This window comes from Pagrus pagrus (assembly GCF_965226575.1).
Source record: "Pagrus pagrus genome assembly, chromosome: 16".
NCBI classification, from domain to species: Eukaryota; Metazoa; Chordata; class Actinopteri; order Spariformes; family Sparidae; genus Pagrus; species Pagrus pagrus.
In genome coordinates this window covers 365,001-384,524 of record NC_140200.1, presented here as the reverse complement: position 1 = coordinate 384,524, position 19,524 = coordinate 365,001, and the positions used below count along the sequence as shown (strand labels likewise).

General features: G+C 44.2%; 1 protein-coding gene across 1 annotated transcript in view; it reads right to left on the bottom strand.

Annotated features, from left to right (window-relative positions):
- LOC311271334 (pleckstrin homology domain-containing family G member 3-like) overlaps positions 1-19,524 on the bottom strand; it is a 40,536-nt gene that overhangs the window by 10,447 nt on the left and 10,565 nt on the right. Inside the window, exons 3-14 of the mRNA XM_084376948.1 lie at positions 13,495-13,928; positions 10,904-11,004; positions 10,369-10,438; positions 9,758-9,804; positions 8,939-9,089; positions 8,427-8,558; positions 8,079-8,261; positions 7,838-7,930; positions 6,894-6,980; positions 5,890-5,923; positions 5,465-5,572; positions 5,244-5,276 (exon numbers count right to left, since the gene is read on the bottom strand). Of these exons, the coding sequence (XP_084233074.1) occupies positions 5,244-5,276; positions 5,465-5,572; positions 5,890-5,923; positions 6,894-6,980; positions 7,838-7,930; positions 8,079-8,261; positions 8,427-8,558; positions 8,939-9,089; positions 9,758-9,804; positions 10,369-10,438; positions 10,904-11,004; positions 13,495-13,928 (1,473 nt within the window). The remainder of the gene's footprint in view (positions 1-5,243; positions 5,277-5,464; positions 5,573-5,889; positions 5,924-6,893; positions 6,981-7,837; positions 7,931-8,078; positions 8,262-8,426; positions 8,559-8,938; positions 9,090-9,757; positions 9,805-10,368; positions 10,439-10,903; positions 11,005-13,494; positions 13,929-19,524) is intronic.

Genomic DNA, 19,524 nt, shown 5'->3' with positions numbered 1-19,524 from the left:
GGCCAATACAGGAGTAATATGATCTCTTTTCTTAGTTCCTGTCAGTACACGTGCTGCAGCATTCTGGACCAGCTGGAGACTCTTTAGAGACTTGTTAGGGCAGCCTGATAATAGAGAATTACAATAGTCCAGCCTGGAAGTAACAAATGCATGGACTAGCTTTTCTGCGTCTTTTTGAGACAGGATGGGCCTGATTTTTGCAATGTTACGTAGATGAAAAAATGCAGACCTTGAAATTTGTTTTATGTGGGAGTTGAAGGACATATCTTGATCAAAGATAACTCCCAGATTCCTGACGGTGGTGCTGGAGGCCAAGTTAATGCCATCCAAACTCGCTATATCATTAGATAATGCATCTCTAAGGTGTTTAGGACCAAGTACTATAACTTCAGTTTTATCTGAGTTTAACAGCAGAAAATTGCAGGTCATCCAGGTCTTAATGTCCTTGAGACATGCATGGAGTTTAGTAAGCTGATTAGTTTCATTTGGCTTTATTGATAGGTATAACTGGGTATCATCTGCGTAACAATGAAAGTTTATGGAGTGTTTCCGAATTATATTTCCTAGAGGGAGCATATATAAGGTGAATAGTATGGGTCCAAGCACGGAGCCTTGAGGAACACCATGACTAACCTTGGTATACAGGGATGACTCATCATTAACATGTACAAACTGAAATCGATCCGATAAATAGGACTTAAACCAGTTTAATGCGGGTCCTTTAATGCCAATTAAGCGTTCCAGTCTCTGTAGTAGAATGTGATGATCAATGGTATCAAATGCAGCACTAAGATCTAGTAAGACCAGGACAGAGACAAGTCCTTTGTCAGAAGCGATTAGGAGGTCATTTGTAACTTTCACCAGTGCCGTCTCTGTGCTATGATGTGCTCTAAAACCTGATTGAAAATCCTCATATAAACTATTTTTTTTAAGAAAGTCACATAGCTGGTTGGCGACTGCTTTCTCAAGGATCTTGGAGAGGAAAGGGAGGTTGGATATAGGTCTATAGTTGGCTAAAGCTTCTGGATCAAGATTAGGCTTTTTAAGAAGCGGTCTAATTACAGCTAGTTTAAAGGATTGTGGTACGTATCCTGTTAATAGAGACAGGTTGATCATTTCTAGTAGAGATGTGCTAATTAAAGGTAAAGTTTCTTTCAGCAACCTAGTTGGGATGGGGTCTAGGAGACAAGTTGTTGGTCTAGATGAAGAAACCATCGAAGTTAGTTGGTGGAGGTCGATGGGAGAGAAGCAGTCTAAATATAAGTCAGAATTTACAACTGTTTCTGAGGTTCCTGTGTTTAAAGATACAATAGTGCCAGTTGAGGGCAAGCGATGATGGATTTTGTCTCTAATAGTTAAAATTTTTTCATTAAAGAAGCTCATGAAGTCATTACTACTGAGCGTTGTAGGAATACATGGTTCAGTAGAGCTGTGACTTTCTGTCAGCCTGGCTACAGTGCTGAAAAGAAACCTGGTGTTGTTTTTATTTTCCTGTATTAATGACGAGTAATAGCTTGCTCTGGCATTGCGGAGGGCCTTCCTATATATTTTAAGGCTATCTTTCCAGGCTAAGCGGGATTCTTCCAAGTTGGTGGAACGCCATTTCCTTTCAAATTTCCGTGATGTTTGCTTCAATTTGCGGGTATCCGAGTTATACCAGGGTGCTAACCTCCTGTGCTTTATAGGTTTCCTTTTCAGGGGGGCAATAGAGTCCAGTGTTGTTCGCAATGAGCCTGCAGTGCTATCAACAAGATGATCGATTTGTGAGGAACTGAGGTTAGCGGAGGAGTCCTCTATTATATTAAGACATGGCATTGAATTTAGTGCCAGCGGTATAATTTCCTTAAATTTAGCTACAGCACTATCAGATAGACATCTAGTGAAGGAGTTTTTGCCTAATGGTGTGTAGTCCAGTAATAGAACTTCAAAAGTTATTAAGTGATGGTCTGATAAAAGAGGATTCTGTGGAGAAACTGTTAGATTTTCAATCTCGATACCATAAGCTAGAACAAGGTCAAGGGTGTGGTCAAAACAGTGAGTTGGTTTATGTACACACTGAGAGAAGCCAATAGAGTCTAATAATGAGATAAATGCAGTACTAAGGCTATCATTAACGACATCCACATGAATATTAAAATCACCTACAATAATTACTTTATCTGATTTGAGGACTAGACTTGATAAAAACTCAGAGAATTCAGATAAAAATTCTGAGTAAGGACCAGGTGCTCGATACACTACAACAAATAGAACTGGCTGTAAAGTTTTCCACGTTGGATGTGAAAGACTCAGAACAAGGCTTTCAAATGAGTTATAATTTAATTTAGGTTTAGGAATGATTGACAGACTTAAGTCATAAATAGCTGCAACACCTCCTCCTCGGCCGGAGCCTCGAGGAATGTGAGTATTAATGTGACTGGGTGGAGTGGATTCATTCAGGCCGACATATTCTTCAGGATGCAGCCAAGTTTCAGTAAGACAGAATAAATCAATATTACAATCTGAAATTAAGTCATTTACTAGTACAGCTTTCGATGTCAGGGATCTGATATTTAGGACTCTGCATTTAATTCTCTTGTCTTGTTTTGAGATTGCAGAGTTGCTGTTAATTTTGATTAGATTTTCATGCACAACTCCTCTTCTGTGGACTTTTGATTTGATTAATTTAATTAATTTAGGTGGTCGGGGGGCAGACACAGTCTCAATGAAGTTTTGGGTGTGCAACTGATCTAATGGAAGCTCAGAGAAGCGTGTAAGACTGCAGCTCTGCCTCCTGGTCTCAACTCTGGGTTGTCAGGCTGGTTGTTGGCTAATGAAACAAGCCACTAATTATATAAATATTGATGAGTTCAGGGACAGTCCGACATGTGAGTCAAGTCAAGAACAAGTCTCTAAAGAGTCTCCAGCTGGTCCAGAATGCTGCGGCACGTGTACTGACAGGAACTAAGAAAAGAGATCATATTACTCCTGTACTGGCCTCTCTGCACTGGCTCCCTGTAAAATCAAGAATAGAGTTTAAAATCCTTCTCCTCACTTACAAAGCTGTTAATGGTCAGGCACCATCATATCTCCAGGAGCTCATATTACCCTATCACCCAACTAGAGCATTACGCTCCCAGAACGCAGGATTACTTGTAGTTCCTAAAGTCTCCAAAAGTAGAATGGGAGCCAGAGCCTTCAGTTATCAAGCTCCTCTTCTGTGGAACCATCTTCCTGTTTTGGTCCGGGAGGCGGACACCCTCTCTACCTTTAAGAGTAGACTTAAGACCTTCCTCTTCGATAGAGCTTATAGTTAGGGCTGGTCCAAGACAGGCCCAGGCCTGTCTTGGACCAGCTCTTAGTTATGCTGCTATAGGCCCAGTCCGGGGGATAAATGATACACTGAGCTTCTCTCTCCTCCTCTCCTCTCCTCTCCATCTGTATACATTATGCCTGTATACATGCCCCATCTCTGCATGTCACTGACTTCACTTCTTCCCCGGAGTCCTTGTGCTTTCTAGTCCTACAGGCTCCCATGGATCCTGGTCGCGCCCGGGTCGTGGATCGTGGATGTGCCTACTGCCATGGCCCTGCCTGACACCCACCACTACTGTCGCTAATATTAGTCATATCTCTGTTACATACGTTACACTACTATTATCGTAATGCATTACTACATACTATCCTTACCATTAATCATTACTACTGTTATCACTAGTAATCACACTTCCATTATGTGCATTTCATCATTATTGCTGTAATACATCTTTATGTACTTTCACTCCTGTCAACCATCCATTATAATTGAATACATTGTGATCTCGTTGATCTGCTCTGTACATGCGACATCTATTGCACGTCTGTCCGTCCTGGGAGAGGGATCCCTCCTCTGTGGCTCTTCCTGAGGTTTCTTCCGCATTTTTTTTTTCCCTGTTAAAAGGGCTTTTTTTTGGGGCAAGTTTTTCCTCACTCGAATCGAGGGTCGAAGGACAGAGGGTGTCGTCTCTGTACAGATTGTAAAGCCCTCTGAGGCAAACTGTGATTTGTGAATTTGGGCTATACAAATAAAATTTGATTTGATTTGATTTGATTTGATTCACTGGATCTTTTCAGTCTGGTAATGAAAACAGAGAGTTTGAAAACACAAGTTAATGATGAGGTCAGCTCTCTGTGCAGACTCTACTGATCACATGACTGACAGAAGATATCAGCCGATAGACTCATTGATCAGCATCTGATCAACATGGACACTGAACAGAATAAAGTGTCACACAGTCTGCTCACATGTCCGACCCTGAACGCATGGAGAGAATTTAGTTCCTTTATTATTTGATCAAATAGAATAGATCTGAAACCAAAAAAGAGACTTGAGAGCAAAAGACTGAAAGTGGCAATCAATTTTGTTTTTGAGATCGAAACAGAACAGGTTGCAATTGAGAAAAAAATCTGAGAGCATTTTTCTTCAACTTCAATCAAAACTGATGTTTGTAAGTAGAAACATACGACCATTTTGTTATAAATCAGTCCTCTTTGCTTGTGAGTTATAAAGTTTTGCTTGCAAATTCAGCTGCACTTGATGGGCGGGGCCTACGCTGGTGGACGAGAGAAGAGTTTCTATTGGCTGGTTTGACCTGGCTCCAGCGCCAGCTACGCCTTCCGCATCACATCCACTTCCCCCTTGTGCTGTGCTGCTTGGAGGTAAGTTGATAGCCTGTTGCTCTTGAAACGTTTCCCATAAGTAATGAATTGCGATATATATTGTTGGCTACAGCCTGCCGTACATTCACAACAACAACAACAATGTTGTGAACTCACAAGCAAAGAGGACTGATTTATAACAAAATGGTCGTATGTTTCTACTTACAAACATCAGTTTTGTTTGAAGTTGAAGAAAAATGCTCTGTTCTGTTTCGATCTCAAAAAAAAAATTGATTGCCACTTTCTGTCTTTCGCTCTCAAATCTTTTTTTTGGTTTCAGATCTATTCTATTTGATCGAATAATAAAGGAACTAAATTCTCTCCATGCGAACGCATCAAGCGGGAGAGAAGTCAGCAGGTTCTGGTCTCAGCTGAAGATTCATGTAATTAAAACAATCCAGAGATAAACGAGTTCAGGATGTTTTCACAGAGATGAAGAGAATCTGATGACATGAACTTAAAGTGATCAGCAGATCCACGAGGACGCAGACATGAACATCAGAGTGTCTGAGGACTCTGTGAGGTCAGTGAACGCAACATGAGACAGGAAGTTGTAGTTTGTTTACCTTTGCTGTTCTTCGCTGTTTGTTTGATCGGCTCTGAAGAAGAAAACAAACATTTACAGATCAAAGAAACAAACCGATCTGTAAACAGGAAGTCGTTCATGTTGTGTGTGTGTGTGTGTGTGTGTGAGTGTGTGTGTGTGTGTGTGTGTGTGTGTGTGTGTGTGTGTGTGTGTGTGTGTGTGTGTGTGTGTGTGTGTGTGTGTGTGTGTGTGAGTGTGTACCTGACTGTCGTCGCCCCTGACGACTCTCTCTCTCTCGTGGAAACTCGTCCGATTGGAAGGACAGAGCTTTGTTCAGCCGCTCAGGACTGTAGCGATACCTGGGAGGGTCTGCAGGGGAAACAAACAACAACGATAAACAACAACAACAACATAATCTGAGTATAAACATTCAGTGTTTGTGATCTTTCTGCTGCACTACAACCTTCTGACAGCTGGTACTGAGAACTTCACACTGATCAGTATTTATTTATTGATCAGGATTTATTTATTGATCAGCATTTATTTATTGATCGACATGAAACTGATCAGCTCTATTAAGGTTGTTGAATTGATCTCAACTTCAATCAACTGTGACATTAAAATACACATACACACATCAGAAATAATAAAAACAAACAACATGTTTATGTTTAACATTTACTCACATGTAGGATTCATCTCCAAGATGGCGTCTTTAGCCTGAAACAAACAAAACGACAAACAGTAAACATTTCTGCCTTCGATACTGCTGGTGATACTGGTGTTACTGGTGTTACTGGTGATACTGGTGTTAGTGTTGATACTGGTGTTACTGGTGATACTGGTGTTACTGGTGATACTGGTGTTAGTGTTGATACTGGTGTTACTGGTGATACTGGTGTTACTGGTGATACTGGTGTTAGTGTTGATACTGGTGTTACTGGTGATACTGGTGTTACTGGTGATACTGGTGTTAGTGGCGATACTGGTGTTAGTGGTGATACTGGTGTTAGTGGCGATACTGGTGTTAGTGGTGTTAGTGGTGATACTGGTGTTAGTGGTGATACTGGTGTTAGTGGTGTTAGTGGTGATACTGGTGTTAGTGGTGATACTGGTGTTAGTGGCGATACTGGTGTTACTGGTGATACTGGTGTCAGTGGTGATACTGGTGTTAGTGGTGATACTGGTGTTAGTGGTGTTAGTGGTGTTAGTGGTGATACTGGTGTTAGTGGTGATACTGGTGTTAGTGGTGTTAGTGGTGATACTGGTGATACTGGTGTTAGTGGTGTTAGTGGTGTTAGAGGTGATACTGGTGTTAGTGGTGATACTGGTGTTAGTGGTGTTAGAGGTGATACTGGTGTTAGAGGTGATACTGGTGTTAGTGGTGATACTGGTGTTAGTGGTGATACTGGTGCTAGTGGTGTTAGAGGTGATACTGGTGTTAGTGGTGATACTGGTGTTAGTGGTGTTAGAGGTGATACTGGTGTTAGTGGTGATACTGGTGTTAGTGGTGTTAGAGGTGATACTGGTGTTAGAGGTGATACTGGTGTTAGTGGTGATACTGGTGTTAGTGGTGTTAGAGGTGATACTGGTGTTAGAGGTGATACTGGTGTTAGTGGTGATACTGGTGTTAGTGGTGTTAGTGGTGATACTGGTGTTAGTGGTGATACTGGTGTTAGTGGTGTGCGACCTTTTGTGGGATGATGGCGTGGTGATTTTCCAGGATGAGGCGTTTGATGTGATGAGCCCACAGCTTCTTCTCCTCCACCGTCTTCGCCTGCAAACATTTACAACAAACAAAGTTTTCATCAGCATAGAGAGACACCATGTTTATGTTTTACAACTCTGAACGCATCACAGTCAGCATCAAATAACATGTAAATATGCTCTGTACACTGTGTGAGGACAGGACAACAGGTGGAGGACACGTGGGGGGGCAGGTGGGGGGGCAGGTATGGGAAATACCTAAATATTTTATAATCTCTGTATCCCATTTGAACTATAACATTGTTTAAAAGCTTGATTCATCTGTATTCCAATACTAGGGATTCACATTTCTTTTCATTTATTTCATATCCTGATACTGTGCTGTATTCTTCAGTCACCTTCAGTAAGTGTTGCATTGCACTTTCAGGCAAAGTTAAATAAATAATTATATATATAGACACAGGTTTACTATAAAGTGCTTTTAACCATTGGCAAAATATCTCATCCATACCAAAGCTCTTAATGGTTTCAAACATAAAAAGCCAGCTAACTAGATCAAAAGCTTTTTCAGCATCTAACGTCATCAGTAATAGCTCTTCATTCTCTCTTTGTGCATAATCAATTATATTCAGTGTTCATCTAATATTATCGGCCAGGATTCTTCCTGGGATAAAACTGCATTGATCAGGAGTAAATATATATGTAATTATATCTTTTAGCCTGTTCGCTTATATTGATGATATTATCTTATGATCTATGTTAAATAGGGATATAGGTCTATATGATGCACATTTTGAGTATGGGAAAGATAGGTGGGGGACAGGTATGGGAAAGATAGAAGACAGGTGGAGGACAGATAGAGGACAGGTGGGGGACAGGTATGGGAAAGATAGAGGACAGGTGGGGGACAGGTGCAGACAGTCTCACCTGGACGGTGTGAGGCTGTTTGGGGTGTTTGTAGTGAGTCACACTGAAGCTCAGAGAGTCTTTGGCGCTTTCAATCAGCATCAGAGTGGAGCACTGACAACAAACAAACAAACAAACAAACATAAAACACACTCCCACACTCTGTAAGGACACTCCAACACTTTGCAAGGACACTCCCACCATCTGTGTTAAAGTGTCTGGTGTGTAAATGAGGTTCTGTGTAGAACAGTGTCGTCCTCACAGAGATGAGCGTCTTGTAGACGTAGTGTTCTCCACGGCGTTTGGTGATGAGCAGCATGCGGTCGAACAGGAAGAGCGTCCTCTCATTTTTAGCTCGATGGACCTTGAAGGTTCCCTCCAGAACCAGCTCTCCATACGTGGTGAGGTCCGGACCTTTCCAGTTCAGCAGCAGAGACTGAACCTCCTGAAGGACACACACATACATGTTAGCATAATGTTAGCTTAGCATCGTCAAAACAGCTGTAGGTCTGATCATCAGGTACTTACTCCAGTAACTAAAGCTGTCAGGTAATGTAATGGAGTAGAAGCAGACAGTTAAGTATCAGTACTGAGTGATCATGTGACGGACCTGCAGTCTGACGGCGTGCTCGTGTTTCCTCTTCATGTCGTTGATGTACCACGCCACGCCCGTCATGGTGTAGATCGCCTCCTCCACCACCTCGTACCCCTCCTCCTCTGGGCCAAAGTGCTTCGCTATCTCCTGCAGCATCATCATCATCATCTTCATCACCATCATCATCACCATCATCATCATCATCATCATCACCATCATCATCATCATCATCATCATCACCATCATCATCATCATCATCATCACCACCATCATCATCATCATCATCATCACCATCATCACCATCACCATCATCATCATCACCATCATCATCACCATCATCATCATCATCATCATCACCATCATCTTCATCATCATCATCATCATCACCATCATCATCATCATCATCATCATCACCATCATCATCATCATCATCATCATCACCATCACCATCATCATCATCATCACCATCATCATCATCATCATCATCACCATCATCATCAGTGATGTCACTCAGGTGTGTTGGTTACCTGGAGCAGCAGGTGGTATTTGAGGATCCTCTGAACTGGTTTCAGCAGGTATGAGCCGAGAGGCAGCGAGCGCTTCAACGCTGCCTGACGCTCCCGAAAAAACTTGGCCAGAGATTTATTCCTCATGCACTCAGTCAGCGCTGCAACCGAACTGCAACAAGGGGGCAAAACACACAGGTGTGAATGGGGACCCTGGTTTCAACATCATGTACTCAGAGGTGAGAACAGATACACAGAGGTGTGAACAGATACTCAGAGGTGAGAACAGATACTCAGAGGTGTGAACAGATACTCAGAGGTGTTAACAGATACTCAGAGGTGTGAACAGATACTCAGAGGTGAGAACAGATACACAGAGGTGTTAACAGATACTCAGAGGTGTTAACAGATACTCAGAGGTGAGAACAGATACACAGAGGTGTGAACAAATACTCAGAGGTGTTAACAGATACTCAGAGGTGTGAACAGATACTCAGAGGTGTTAACAGATACACAGAGGTGTTAACAGATACTCAGAGGTGTGAACAAATACTCAGAGGTGTGAACAGATACTCAGAGGTGTGAACAAATACTCAGAGGTGTGAACAGATACTCAGAGGTGTGAACAGATACTCAGAGGTGTGAAAAGATACTCAGAGGTGTTAAAAGATACTCAGAGGTGTGAACAGATACTCAGAGGTGTTAACAGATACTCAGAGGTGTGAGCAGATACTCAGAGGTGTGAACAGATACTCAGAGGTGTGAACAGATACTCAGAGGTGTGATCACTGTGGTGTTACTGCAGTATAAATATAGTGCCTGCAGACTGTCAGTACTCACTTTGGGTAGTTGGTACAGTACTGTGTGTAGATCTCAAAGTATTCGCTCTGAAAGGAGACAAACACATGACAGAGTGTTACTGCAGTAAATGAAGTACAAGTACTACAGCAGTACTCTGTTCGTACTGTGACATCATTCAGTGACTGTGACATATTAATAAAATCAATTATCTCCTGAAATGAAATAATTCAGAACAATTCAAACATGTTGATGTTTAAAATCTAATTATTAGTAAATGATGATGAGTTTGTGTCGGACGTTGTTTATTTTAATGTCGTGAACAAAATAATGCAGATAGAAAACAAGTGAATGATTTAAACAGCTGATCTTTAACGACTGTTTGTTGTTTTTTTTTACAGTTTGAACGATTGAAAACTGTGAAAAACTGTGAAACTGGTGAAAACTGATTTTATTAAATATGAAGGACAAATTTAATTTATAGAAAATAACCAAAGATTTTTGTTCAAACTGAAGTGAGCTATCAAACTGTCCTTTCAAAATAAAAGTAGAAACATATTTAACGTTCTGATCCAGTGAAACGTTTATGATTTTAATCTCCAGTTAACGAGATCATCAATCGAACCGACGACCTGCTGATGAACGATTCTCACCTTCATGACGAAGCACCTGGCCACGGCCACCGGGTCGTTGTTACACATGTCGAGAGCCTGAAGCAGGTCGCTGTGGACAGGAAACACTGTTACCATGACGACAGCGACAACAACAACAACAACAAACTCAACTGACTCACAGTCAGTAACTGAGCTGTTGACCTCGTCACACCTCGACCTGATGAAGAGCTCCAGATCAGACTGACACGTCTGGATCATATCAATGAACATTTATTAATCGTTCTGTGACTTTAAATCTTCAGTCAATCAAAGCAAATCATCTGAAGATAGAATAATTCTATTTATCCTGGCTGTCACCAGGTGTAGCGACACCACCTGTCCAGCAGGTGGAGCTGTCAGATCAGCAAGAGTTCAACGTTCAGCAGGAAGTTTGATCCCGTCGTCATAACAACAATGTAATAACTGAAATCTATTGATTCAGACAGACTTCAGCTGTTACTGGATCTGCAGACGACAGCAGAACTCCACCGTCTGGGATCAATGAAAGCGATTATTGATGATGTCACTGAGTCACCTGTTGAACTCATAGATGTCCTCGATGTTTCCAAACAGAGAGCAGACCTGCTCAGGACGGATCGATAGATCACACTGATCAATGATGTGAGCCAGGTAGTCCTGCAGGGGGGAGAGAGGAGGGAGGAGAGAGGAGGAGAGAGGAGGAGAGAGGGGGAGATGAGAGGAGAGAGGAGGAGAGAGGGGGAGAGAGGGGGAGAGAGGAGGGAGGAGAGAGGAGGAGAGAGGAGGAGATGAAAGGAGAGAGGAGGAGAGAGGGGGAGAGAGGAGGAGAGAGGGGGAGAGAGGGGGAGAGAGGAGGGAGGAGAGAGGGGGAGAGAGGGGGAGAGAGGAGGGAGGAGAGAGGGGGAGAGAGGGGGAGAGAGGAGGGAGGAGAGAGGAGGAGAGAGGAGGAGATGAAAGGAGAGAGGAGGGAGGAGAGAGGAGGAGAGAGGAGGAGAGAGGAGAGGAGAGATATCTATATTAATATACATGTTGTCTTTCACTGTTACTGAAGGCCACATGTTTGTTCTCTCACACCGTACGTCTCGTCTTTGTTTTGTTTGTTTGTTTGTTTGTTTTGATTCTTGTCCATTCATTTCCTCTGTTTTCCTGCTCGTCCCCTCGAGTGGGAAAAAGTTTGTTCTTGCATTTCTGTATATACGCTGTCTGTCCAGCAGGAGGCAGAGTGACGTCACCGTGTGTGTGTGAGTGTGTGTGTGTGTGTGTGTGAGTGTGTGATCTCATCCTCAGTGTTACATAAGAACTTAATCAGGTCTTAACGAGTTAATTTTAGCAGCTCAGCGTCTCAGAGCGTCTCAGAGCGTCTCAGAGCGTCTTCTGTCCTCGTCCTCCTGAACACTGATGGTTTCTACTGACTGACTGATTCGACAGCTCATCAATGAAACTTCATTAAAGTTTTTACCTGCAGAATTAAGATTCCTTTGATGACATGATCCATATCTTCATATTCAGGTTTATTTCTTGTTTTTCTTGATTGCAGACTTTGTGACGATCATTAAAGTTAATTATTTATACGTCTGTTTGAAAGACGCTGTTTCAATCCTGTAGCATCCAATGTCAATAGCTTTTATTTTGAAGGGTAACTCTTCCAGTGTTTTGTTTCCTGTCATTTTTCCTAAATTTTCTGTATTGTCAAAATATTTATTACTCATCATATTGAATATATTTAATATGTGTAATAGTTATTTATTGAACTAAATGTTTTGTTTTGTTGATAAACTCGTCCTGTAACTTTACTTCGTTTGTTCAGAGAATAAAAACATGATGACGTTTGATTTCTCACAACTCGTTTGTGATTTTCAGTCGAGGTGTTTCATTTATGTTGACGTGAGATGTAACGATACGATGTTTATAACCATATTAAAAAAAAGGAAGATGACTTGAACAGTGTCCTTTAATAATACATGTGATGTTTACAGTATTTATCATTTGTCTACAGTCTGTTTGAACTTTTTACTTGAGGTCTTTAATCTACAGTAAAATAAAAGCGTGTGTTGAAACTAGCCAGGAAACAGCACAGCAGCCGGTCAGTCGCTGCCTGTTGTCGTCCAGCAGACGACCAGGACAGGATTATTTCCTGACTGTGTTCAGTGGTTGTCGGATGTTAATGACGTCGTGTTTTTCTTGTGGTTGGTTTGTAAAAAAAAACCTGATGCAGCCGTAGTTTCCCCGCCAGTGAACACACCGCCTGACGGTCGCAGCTGCAGTGTCTCTGGGCTCGTTAGCTGAAGCAGCAGCAGGGCAGCCCGGCCTGTTTGCTCCACCTAACAAGCCCAGAGGCACTCTGACAGAGAAAAGTCTGACTTCTTGAGCAGAACGACTCTGCTGTTCACACAGAACAACACAATGACTCACCTGACTCACCTCTACGATCACGTGACTCACCTCTACGATCATGTGACTCACCTCTACGATCACGTGACTCACCTCTACGATCACGTGACTCACCTCTACGATCATGACTCACCTCTACGATCATGACTCACCTCTACGATCACGTGACTCACCTCTACGATCACGTGATTCACCTCTACGATCGTGACTCACCTCTACGATCACGTGACTCACCTCTACGATCACGTGACTCACCGCTACGATCACGTGACTCACCGCTACGATCACGTGACTCACCTCTACGATCATGACTCACCTCTACGATCACCTGACTCACCTCTACGATCACGTGACTCACCTCTACGATCACGTGACTCACCTCTACGATCATGACTCACCGCTACGATCACGTGACTCACCTCTACGATCATGACTCACCTCTACGATCATGACTCACCTCTACGATCACGTGACTCACCTCTACGATCATGACTCACCTCTACGATCATGACTCACCGCTACGATCACGTGACTCACCTCTACGATCACGTGACTCACCTCTACGATCATGACTCACCTCTACGATCATGACTCACCTCTACGATCACGTGATTCACCTCTACGATCATGACTCACCTCTACGATCACGTGACTCACCTCTACGATCATGACTCACCTCTACGATCATGACTCACCTCTACGATCACGTGATTCACCTCTACGATCATGACTCACCTCTACGATCACGTGACTCACCTCTACGATCATGCGCAGGTCTCTGACGTACATCCTCTCCGTCTCGATGATCTCCATGACAACCCGGTCCAGGTAGGTCAGCTGAGGGTTCGGTGCCATGCTTCTGCTAATGAACGGTGACGCCTGTTGGCGGCGGCTGGAGGCTCGACTCGGCGTCGACTCTTTGTTGTTGTTGTTGTTGTGTATGAGGTTGAGGCCCCGCCCCCTCTGGTCAGACTCGCCCTCTGCAGCGCCCCCTGCAGGGCTCAGGTCCAGGTCGATGTTGGGGGTCTGGGTGGATGGCGGCGGGGTGAGATTGTTGTCTCGGGAGGATCCGGAGCCCGAGGATATGGTGGAGATCAGGCTCACCGGGCGGCAGTCAGAGGAGTCGGAGGGCGTGGCCGACGGAGCGCGTTCATTGCTGCTGATGGAGGCGGTGGACAGGCGGGGGGAATCTGAGGAGAGAGAGACACTTTCACAATAAGAGTCTTATCATGACCACAGCCGTCAGACTTTCACAATAAGAGTTTCAGATTACATCATCAAAAGATGGCTGCTGGTTTTCTGAGTAATGTTTGAACTTTGAGTTTGTTTCTTGTTCCTGACAGTTTCATGTTGAAGACGTGATGTCACAGACTGATTATTGTTATCAAAAACTCCCTGAACTAAAAATAAACCAGTACCAACTGATGACTGGTTCTGTCGGACTCAGTCGTTCCCCTCATGAATCATGACGTCTGTAACATCTGGAGGGTTTCAGGTTGTTTTTTTCAGCCTGAAGAATTTAAAGAATCCATCAGAACAGGTTTGTTGACGCTGAAGACGAGGAGACGGATCCTGTTTTCTGTCGGGTTCATGAAGACGTTGAGTCAACACAGAACACAGAGTACAAGAACAGATAAATACAGATGATCTGAGCCTGAACACGGACTGTCACATTGTGTTGAGGTGGTTCAGGATGCAGGTAACTCAGTCAGGTGTGTGAAGGTCACAGAAACACTGACTTCATGTATTTCAATGACATAAATTACAAAATGGTTTATAATCAAAGTTCAGACTGTACGTTCATGTTGAGTGTCATGTGTTCACGCTGCGGTTGGTTCTGATCGGTTCTGACACTGAAGCACTTCAGAAGACATTATAGTTCATGTTTTCATTTACATTTCTAATAATACCACTTAAATCTCTGCTGAGGAGCCTCTGAGCAACAAAGCAGCTCACTGAACCTGTTTAAATAAAGTCTGAAGTGATTGAACACAAACCAGAGTGTCTGTCAGCCAATCACATCACATCACATCACAAACATCCAATCACAGTGAAGCAGCAGGTTCCCTCCACCCAGATACACCTGACAACATGAAGCTGCTGATTAACATTGATCACATCTGATCAATTACTCTGATTGATTCAGGATTGGTTTGATCTGTTGTTTTGATTTCTGCTGTCACACGGCGGCCATTTTGAGTTCTGGTGGGAAACGTCCCGAACGACTTCACTGTTATTTAAAGTTTATTTGAAGGTTTTGTGAGTCCTTCTCATTATTCTGATGTTATTATTGCATATGAAATGTGTGAGGGTGTGTGAGGGTGTGTGAGGGTGTGTGAAGATGTGTGAGGGTGTGTGAGGGTGTGTGAAGGTGTGTGAAGGTGTGTGAAGGTGTGTGAGGGTGTGTGAGGGTGTGTGAGGGTGTGTGAAGATGTGTGAAGGTGTGTGAAGGTGTGTGAGGATGTGTGAAGGTGTGTGAGGGTGTGTGAAGGTGTGTGAGGGTGTGTGAAGGTGTGTGAGGGTGTGTGAAGGTGTGTGAGGGTGTGTGAGGGTGTGTGAAGGTGTGTGAGGGTGTGTGAGGGTGTGTGAAGGTGTGTGAAGGTGTGTGAAGGTGTGTGAGGGTGTGTGAGGGTGTGTGAAGGTGTGTGAGGGTGTGTGAAGGTGTGTGAAGGTGTGTTAAGGTGTGTGAGGGTGTGTGTGTGTGTGTGTGTGTGTGTGTGTGTCACCAGTTTGTGACACATTAAGATCATGTGACCTTGTGACTGGTTGGTTTCCACCATTATCAGGAGGACGGGGACAGGCGTCCTCTGTGAGCTGCTGATGTTTGACTTTTGTTTGCAAACAATAAAAAACTTCTAGAAAAGAAACAGTGTTGAACTCTCATCTGCACTCAACAGGCCACTGATCTTCAGTCGCTACGACACTGAAGAATATTCACAGCTCGGGAAACATTTCCTGCTGATTCATATATCTTATATTTGACTTCTTATTTATTAATTCCATCACAAATATAAAGTTAGTGGCCACAAATTCAAGTCTAATGTTCCTCTGAAACAAGTTACATCAATTTATTCACCGCTGTCTGTTAGATGCATCTCATCTCATTTTCTTAACCGCTTTTCCGTGAGGGTCGCGGGGATGCTACCGCTTTATCCTCCCCTTTCAGGGGGTTACTGGAGCCAATCCCAGTTTTCCATACGGGCGAAGGCCATGGCTTCACCCCTGGACGAGTCGCCAGGGCCCTTTCTGACGGCAGAGGCTGCCACACAAGGTGCCAGCTGCACATCAGGAGCAATTTCGGGGTTCAGTATCTTGCTCAAGGATTGTCAGTTCTGCCCAGAGGAGCCGGGGTTCGAACCCGCTCTACCCACTGAGCTACAGCCGCCCCCTCGTTAGATACATATTAAAATAATCACATTTTAAAGAATACAAAGTAAAAAATAATCACATTAATAATAATAATGTGATTTAAATGCAAGTTGAAACAAATGTTAACGGTTATGATCAAATTCTCAATTTGTCTCAGTCTTTAAAAATCTGAAGACTCACTAGCAGCAACATGCTAATACAGGCTACTGTTCTGCTAAATATTAGCAAGAGAGAACTGAACAGCAACAAGACAAATGTTGGACTAACGTCACAGGTTATCATGTTCACTTTCAACCAGACGTTAGCTACTGCAGCCGGAAATCAACACCTGATAAACACTGAACGTCAGCGCTCTGTGAGTTTTGGCTTCATCGATGAAACGTTGACTGTTTGTGATGAGAAGTTCCTGCAGTTTCACACTCTCGCTGCTCAATACGGCCGCCGTGAGGTTTCGGTCAGTGTTAGCGAACATACCGGCTAACCACCCCTCGGGCGGTTTAGATAAATATCTGAAGAGCAGAGACACAGAGAGTCCACCTGAGACAGACACACAACGACAACACAATGACACAAGACTTCAGATCCTCCTTTAGCTGCTGTCAAACATTACAGCCGAGTTTAGCTTTGCTGTTAGCACACGAGGCTACATGTGCTTTAATATGATGTGATGACGATAAAGAATGTCAGAAAGCTAAAGCTAACATGTTAAATGTTACATTCAGTGTTAGCACGACAACATGAACACATGCTAACGTTAGCATCAGCTGCTCCAAACACAATAAACAGTAAAAACAAGTCTCTCAGTTCAAAGTGTTGAATATTTATGTTTTATGTTTTCTTTTAATAATCACTGATCAATAATCACTGATCAATAATCACTGATCAATAATCACTGATCAATAATCACTGACCAATAATCACTGATCAATAATCACTGACCAATAATCACTGATCAATAATCACTGCAAACTAAAACACCAGCGTCTTAAACTTGATTCAAACTCCTTTAATGTGTGTGTGTGTGTGTGTGTGTGTGTGTGTGTGTGTGTGTGTGTGTGTGTAGTTTGAATGAAAACAGTTTCAAACTGCAGACCGGACACACACACACACACACACACACACACACACACACACACACACACACACACACACACACACACACACACACAGTGTCCGTTAGCTGTTTGGCTTCCTGCCAGTGTGAAGTCAGCGAGGCGTTCACTGACCCAGCAGGAAGTCAGTTTATGGACTGCAGCTCTCAGATGATAACAGAGAACCAGTCAGAGCTCAGTGTTACATTCAAACACACACACGTGACCTTTGACCTCTGCAGCCGTTACAGAACACAAACGTCTCAGCAGCAACACAACAGATCAACACAACGGATCAACACAACTGATCAACACAACGGATCAACACATTAAACACATGAAACTTTGAGCTGTGAGTTTCTGTTCTGAGACGGATCCAAACTCAGTTTGTCAGCCTGGTTCTGTCTGTGACCCGCAGAGCAAACAGAACTGGGACATTGAAGCGTCTGACGTCAGACTCACCGAACCAGCGACGGACAAACTCTCTCCGGAGCCCCCGCTCCTCCCCGACACTCCTGAAGGAGATCCTCACCTCCTCCTCTGAACATGAACATCTCACAACAGCTACATCCCCTCCTCCTCCTCCTGCTCCTCCTCCTCCTGCTCCTCCTGCTCCTGCTCCTCCTCCTCCTCCGGCCAGGCTGCGCCACATGAACCTCTGATAGCCCATCAGCTCAAATATGATCCACAGACTTTAAACAGCTGCTCCTCACAACACGAACATCTGTTTTCCTGCAGCTTCAGAGACCCTGAAGAGACACACCGACTGTAACTACAGAGAAGAGGAGGAGCAGGAGGAGGAGGAGGAGCAGGAGGAGGAACTCAGACAGGGGAGGAGTCACTCAAAGGAAAGATCATACAGAGAAGGAAGAAGGAAGGAGAAAAGAGTCAGAGCTGGGAGCAGGAGCAGGACGAGGAGGAGGAGGAGCAGGAGGAGGAGGAGGAGCAGGAGCAGGAGGAGGAGCAAGAGGAGGAGGAGCAGGAGGAGGAGCAGGAGCAGAAGCAGGACGAGGAGGAGGAGGAGGAGCAGGAGGAGGAGCAAGAGGAGGAGGAGCAGGAGGAGCAGGAGCAGGAGGAGGAGCAGGAGCAGGAGGAGGAGCAAGAGGAGGAGGAGCAGGAGGAGGAGCAGGAGCAGGAGGAGCAGGAGCAGGAGCAGGAGGAGGAGGAGGAGCAGGAGGAGGAGCAAGAGGAGGAGGAGCAGGAGGAGCAGGAGCAGGAGGAGGAGCAGGAGGAGGAGCAGGAGCAGGAGGAGGAGCAAGAGGAGGAGGAGCAGGAGGAGCAGGAGCAGGAGGAGGAGCAAGAGGAGGAGGAGCAGGAGGAGGAGCAGGAGCAGGAGCAGGAGGAGCAGGAGCAGGAGGAGGAGCAGGAGCAGGAGCAGGAGGAGGAGGAGGAAAGAGCCCTGATCAGGATGTGAAGACACCTGAAGAACACCTGGACAGACAGAACCAATCACAGACAATCCTGACTCATACTCATCCTGAGTCACGCTGATCCTGATTCACACTGATCCTGATTCACACTGATCCTGATTCATTCACACTGATCCTGATTCACACTGATCCTGATTCACACTGATCCTGACTCATTCACACTGATCCTGATTCATTCACGCTGATCCTGATTCATTCACGCTGATCCTGACTCACGCTGATCCTGATTCACACTGATCCTGACTCATTCACACTGATCCTGATTCATTCACGCTGATCCTGACTCATTCACACTGATCCTGATTCATTCACGCTGATCCTGACTCACGCTGATCCTGATTCACACTGATCCTGATTCACGCTGATCCTGATTCACACTGATCCTGACTCACGCTGATCCTGATTCACACTGATCCTGATTCACACTGATCCTGATTCATTCACACTGATCCTGACTCACACTGATCCTGATTCATTCACACTGATCCTGATTCATTCACACTGATCCTGACTCACACTGATCCTGATTCATTCACACTGATCCTGATTCATTCACACTGATCCTGACTCACACTGATCCTGATTCATTCACACTGATCCTGACTCACACTGATCCTGATTCACACAGGACAGGATCCGGATCAGGTCTGGTTGACTGATCAGACCACAGAACCTGCTGCTGCTCCAGACTCCACTTAGAAAAACACAGATTTTAACAAACATCAGCTCCACACACACACACACACACACACACACACACACACACACACACACACACACACACACACACACACACACACACACAGTGTTCACAGCTGATCTCTGCAGAGTCACATGATTCATCAGCTTCATTAAAGTCACATCCTGCAGAACATAAATGATAATAATGTTGTGTT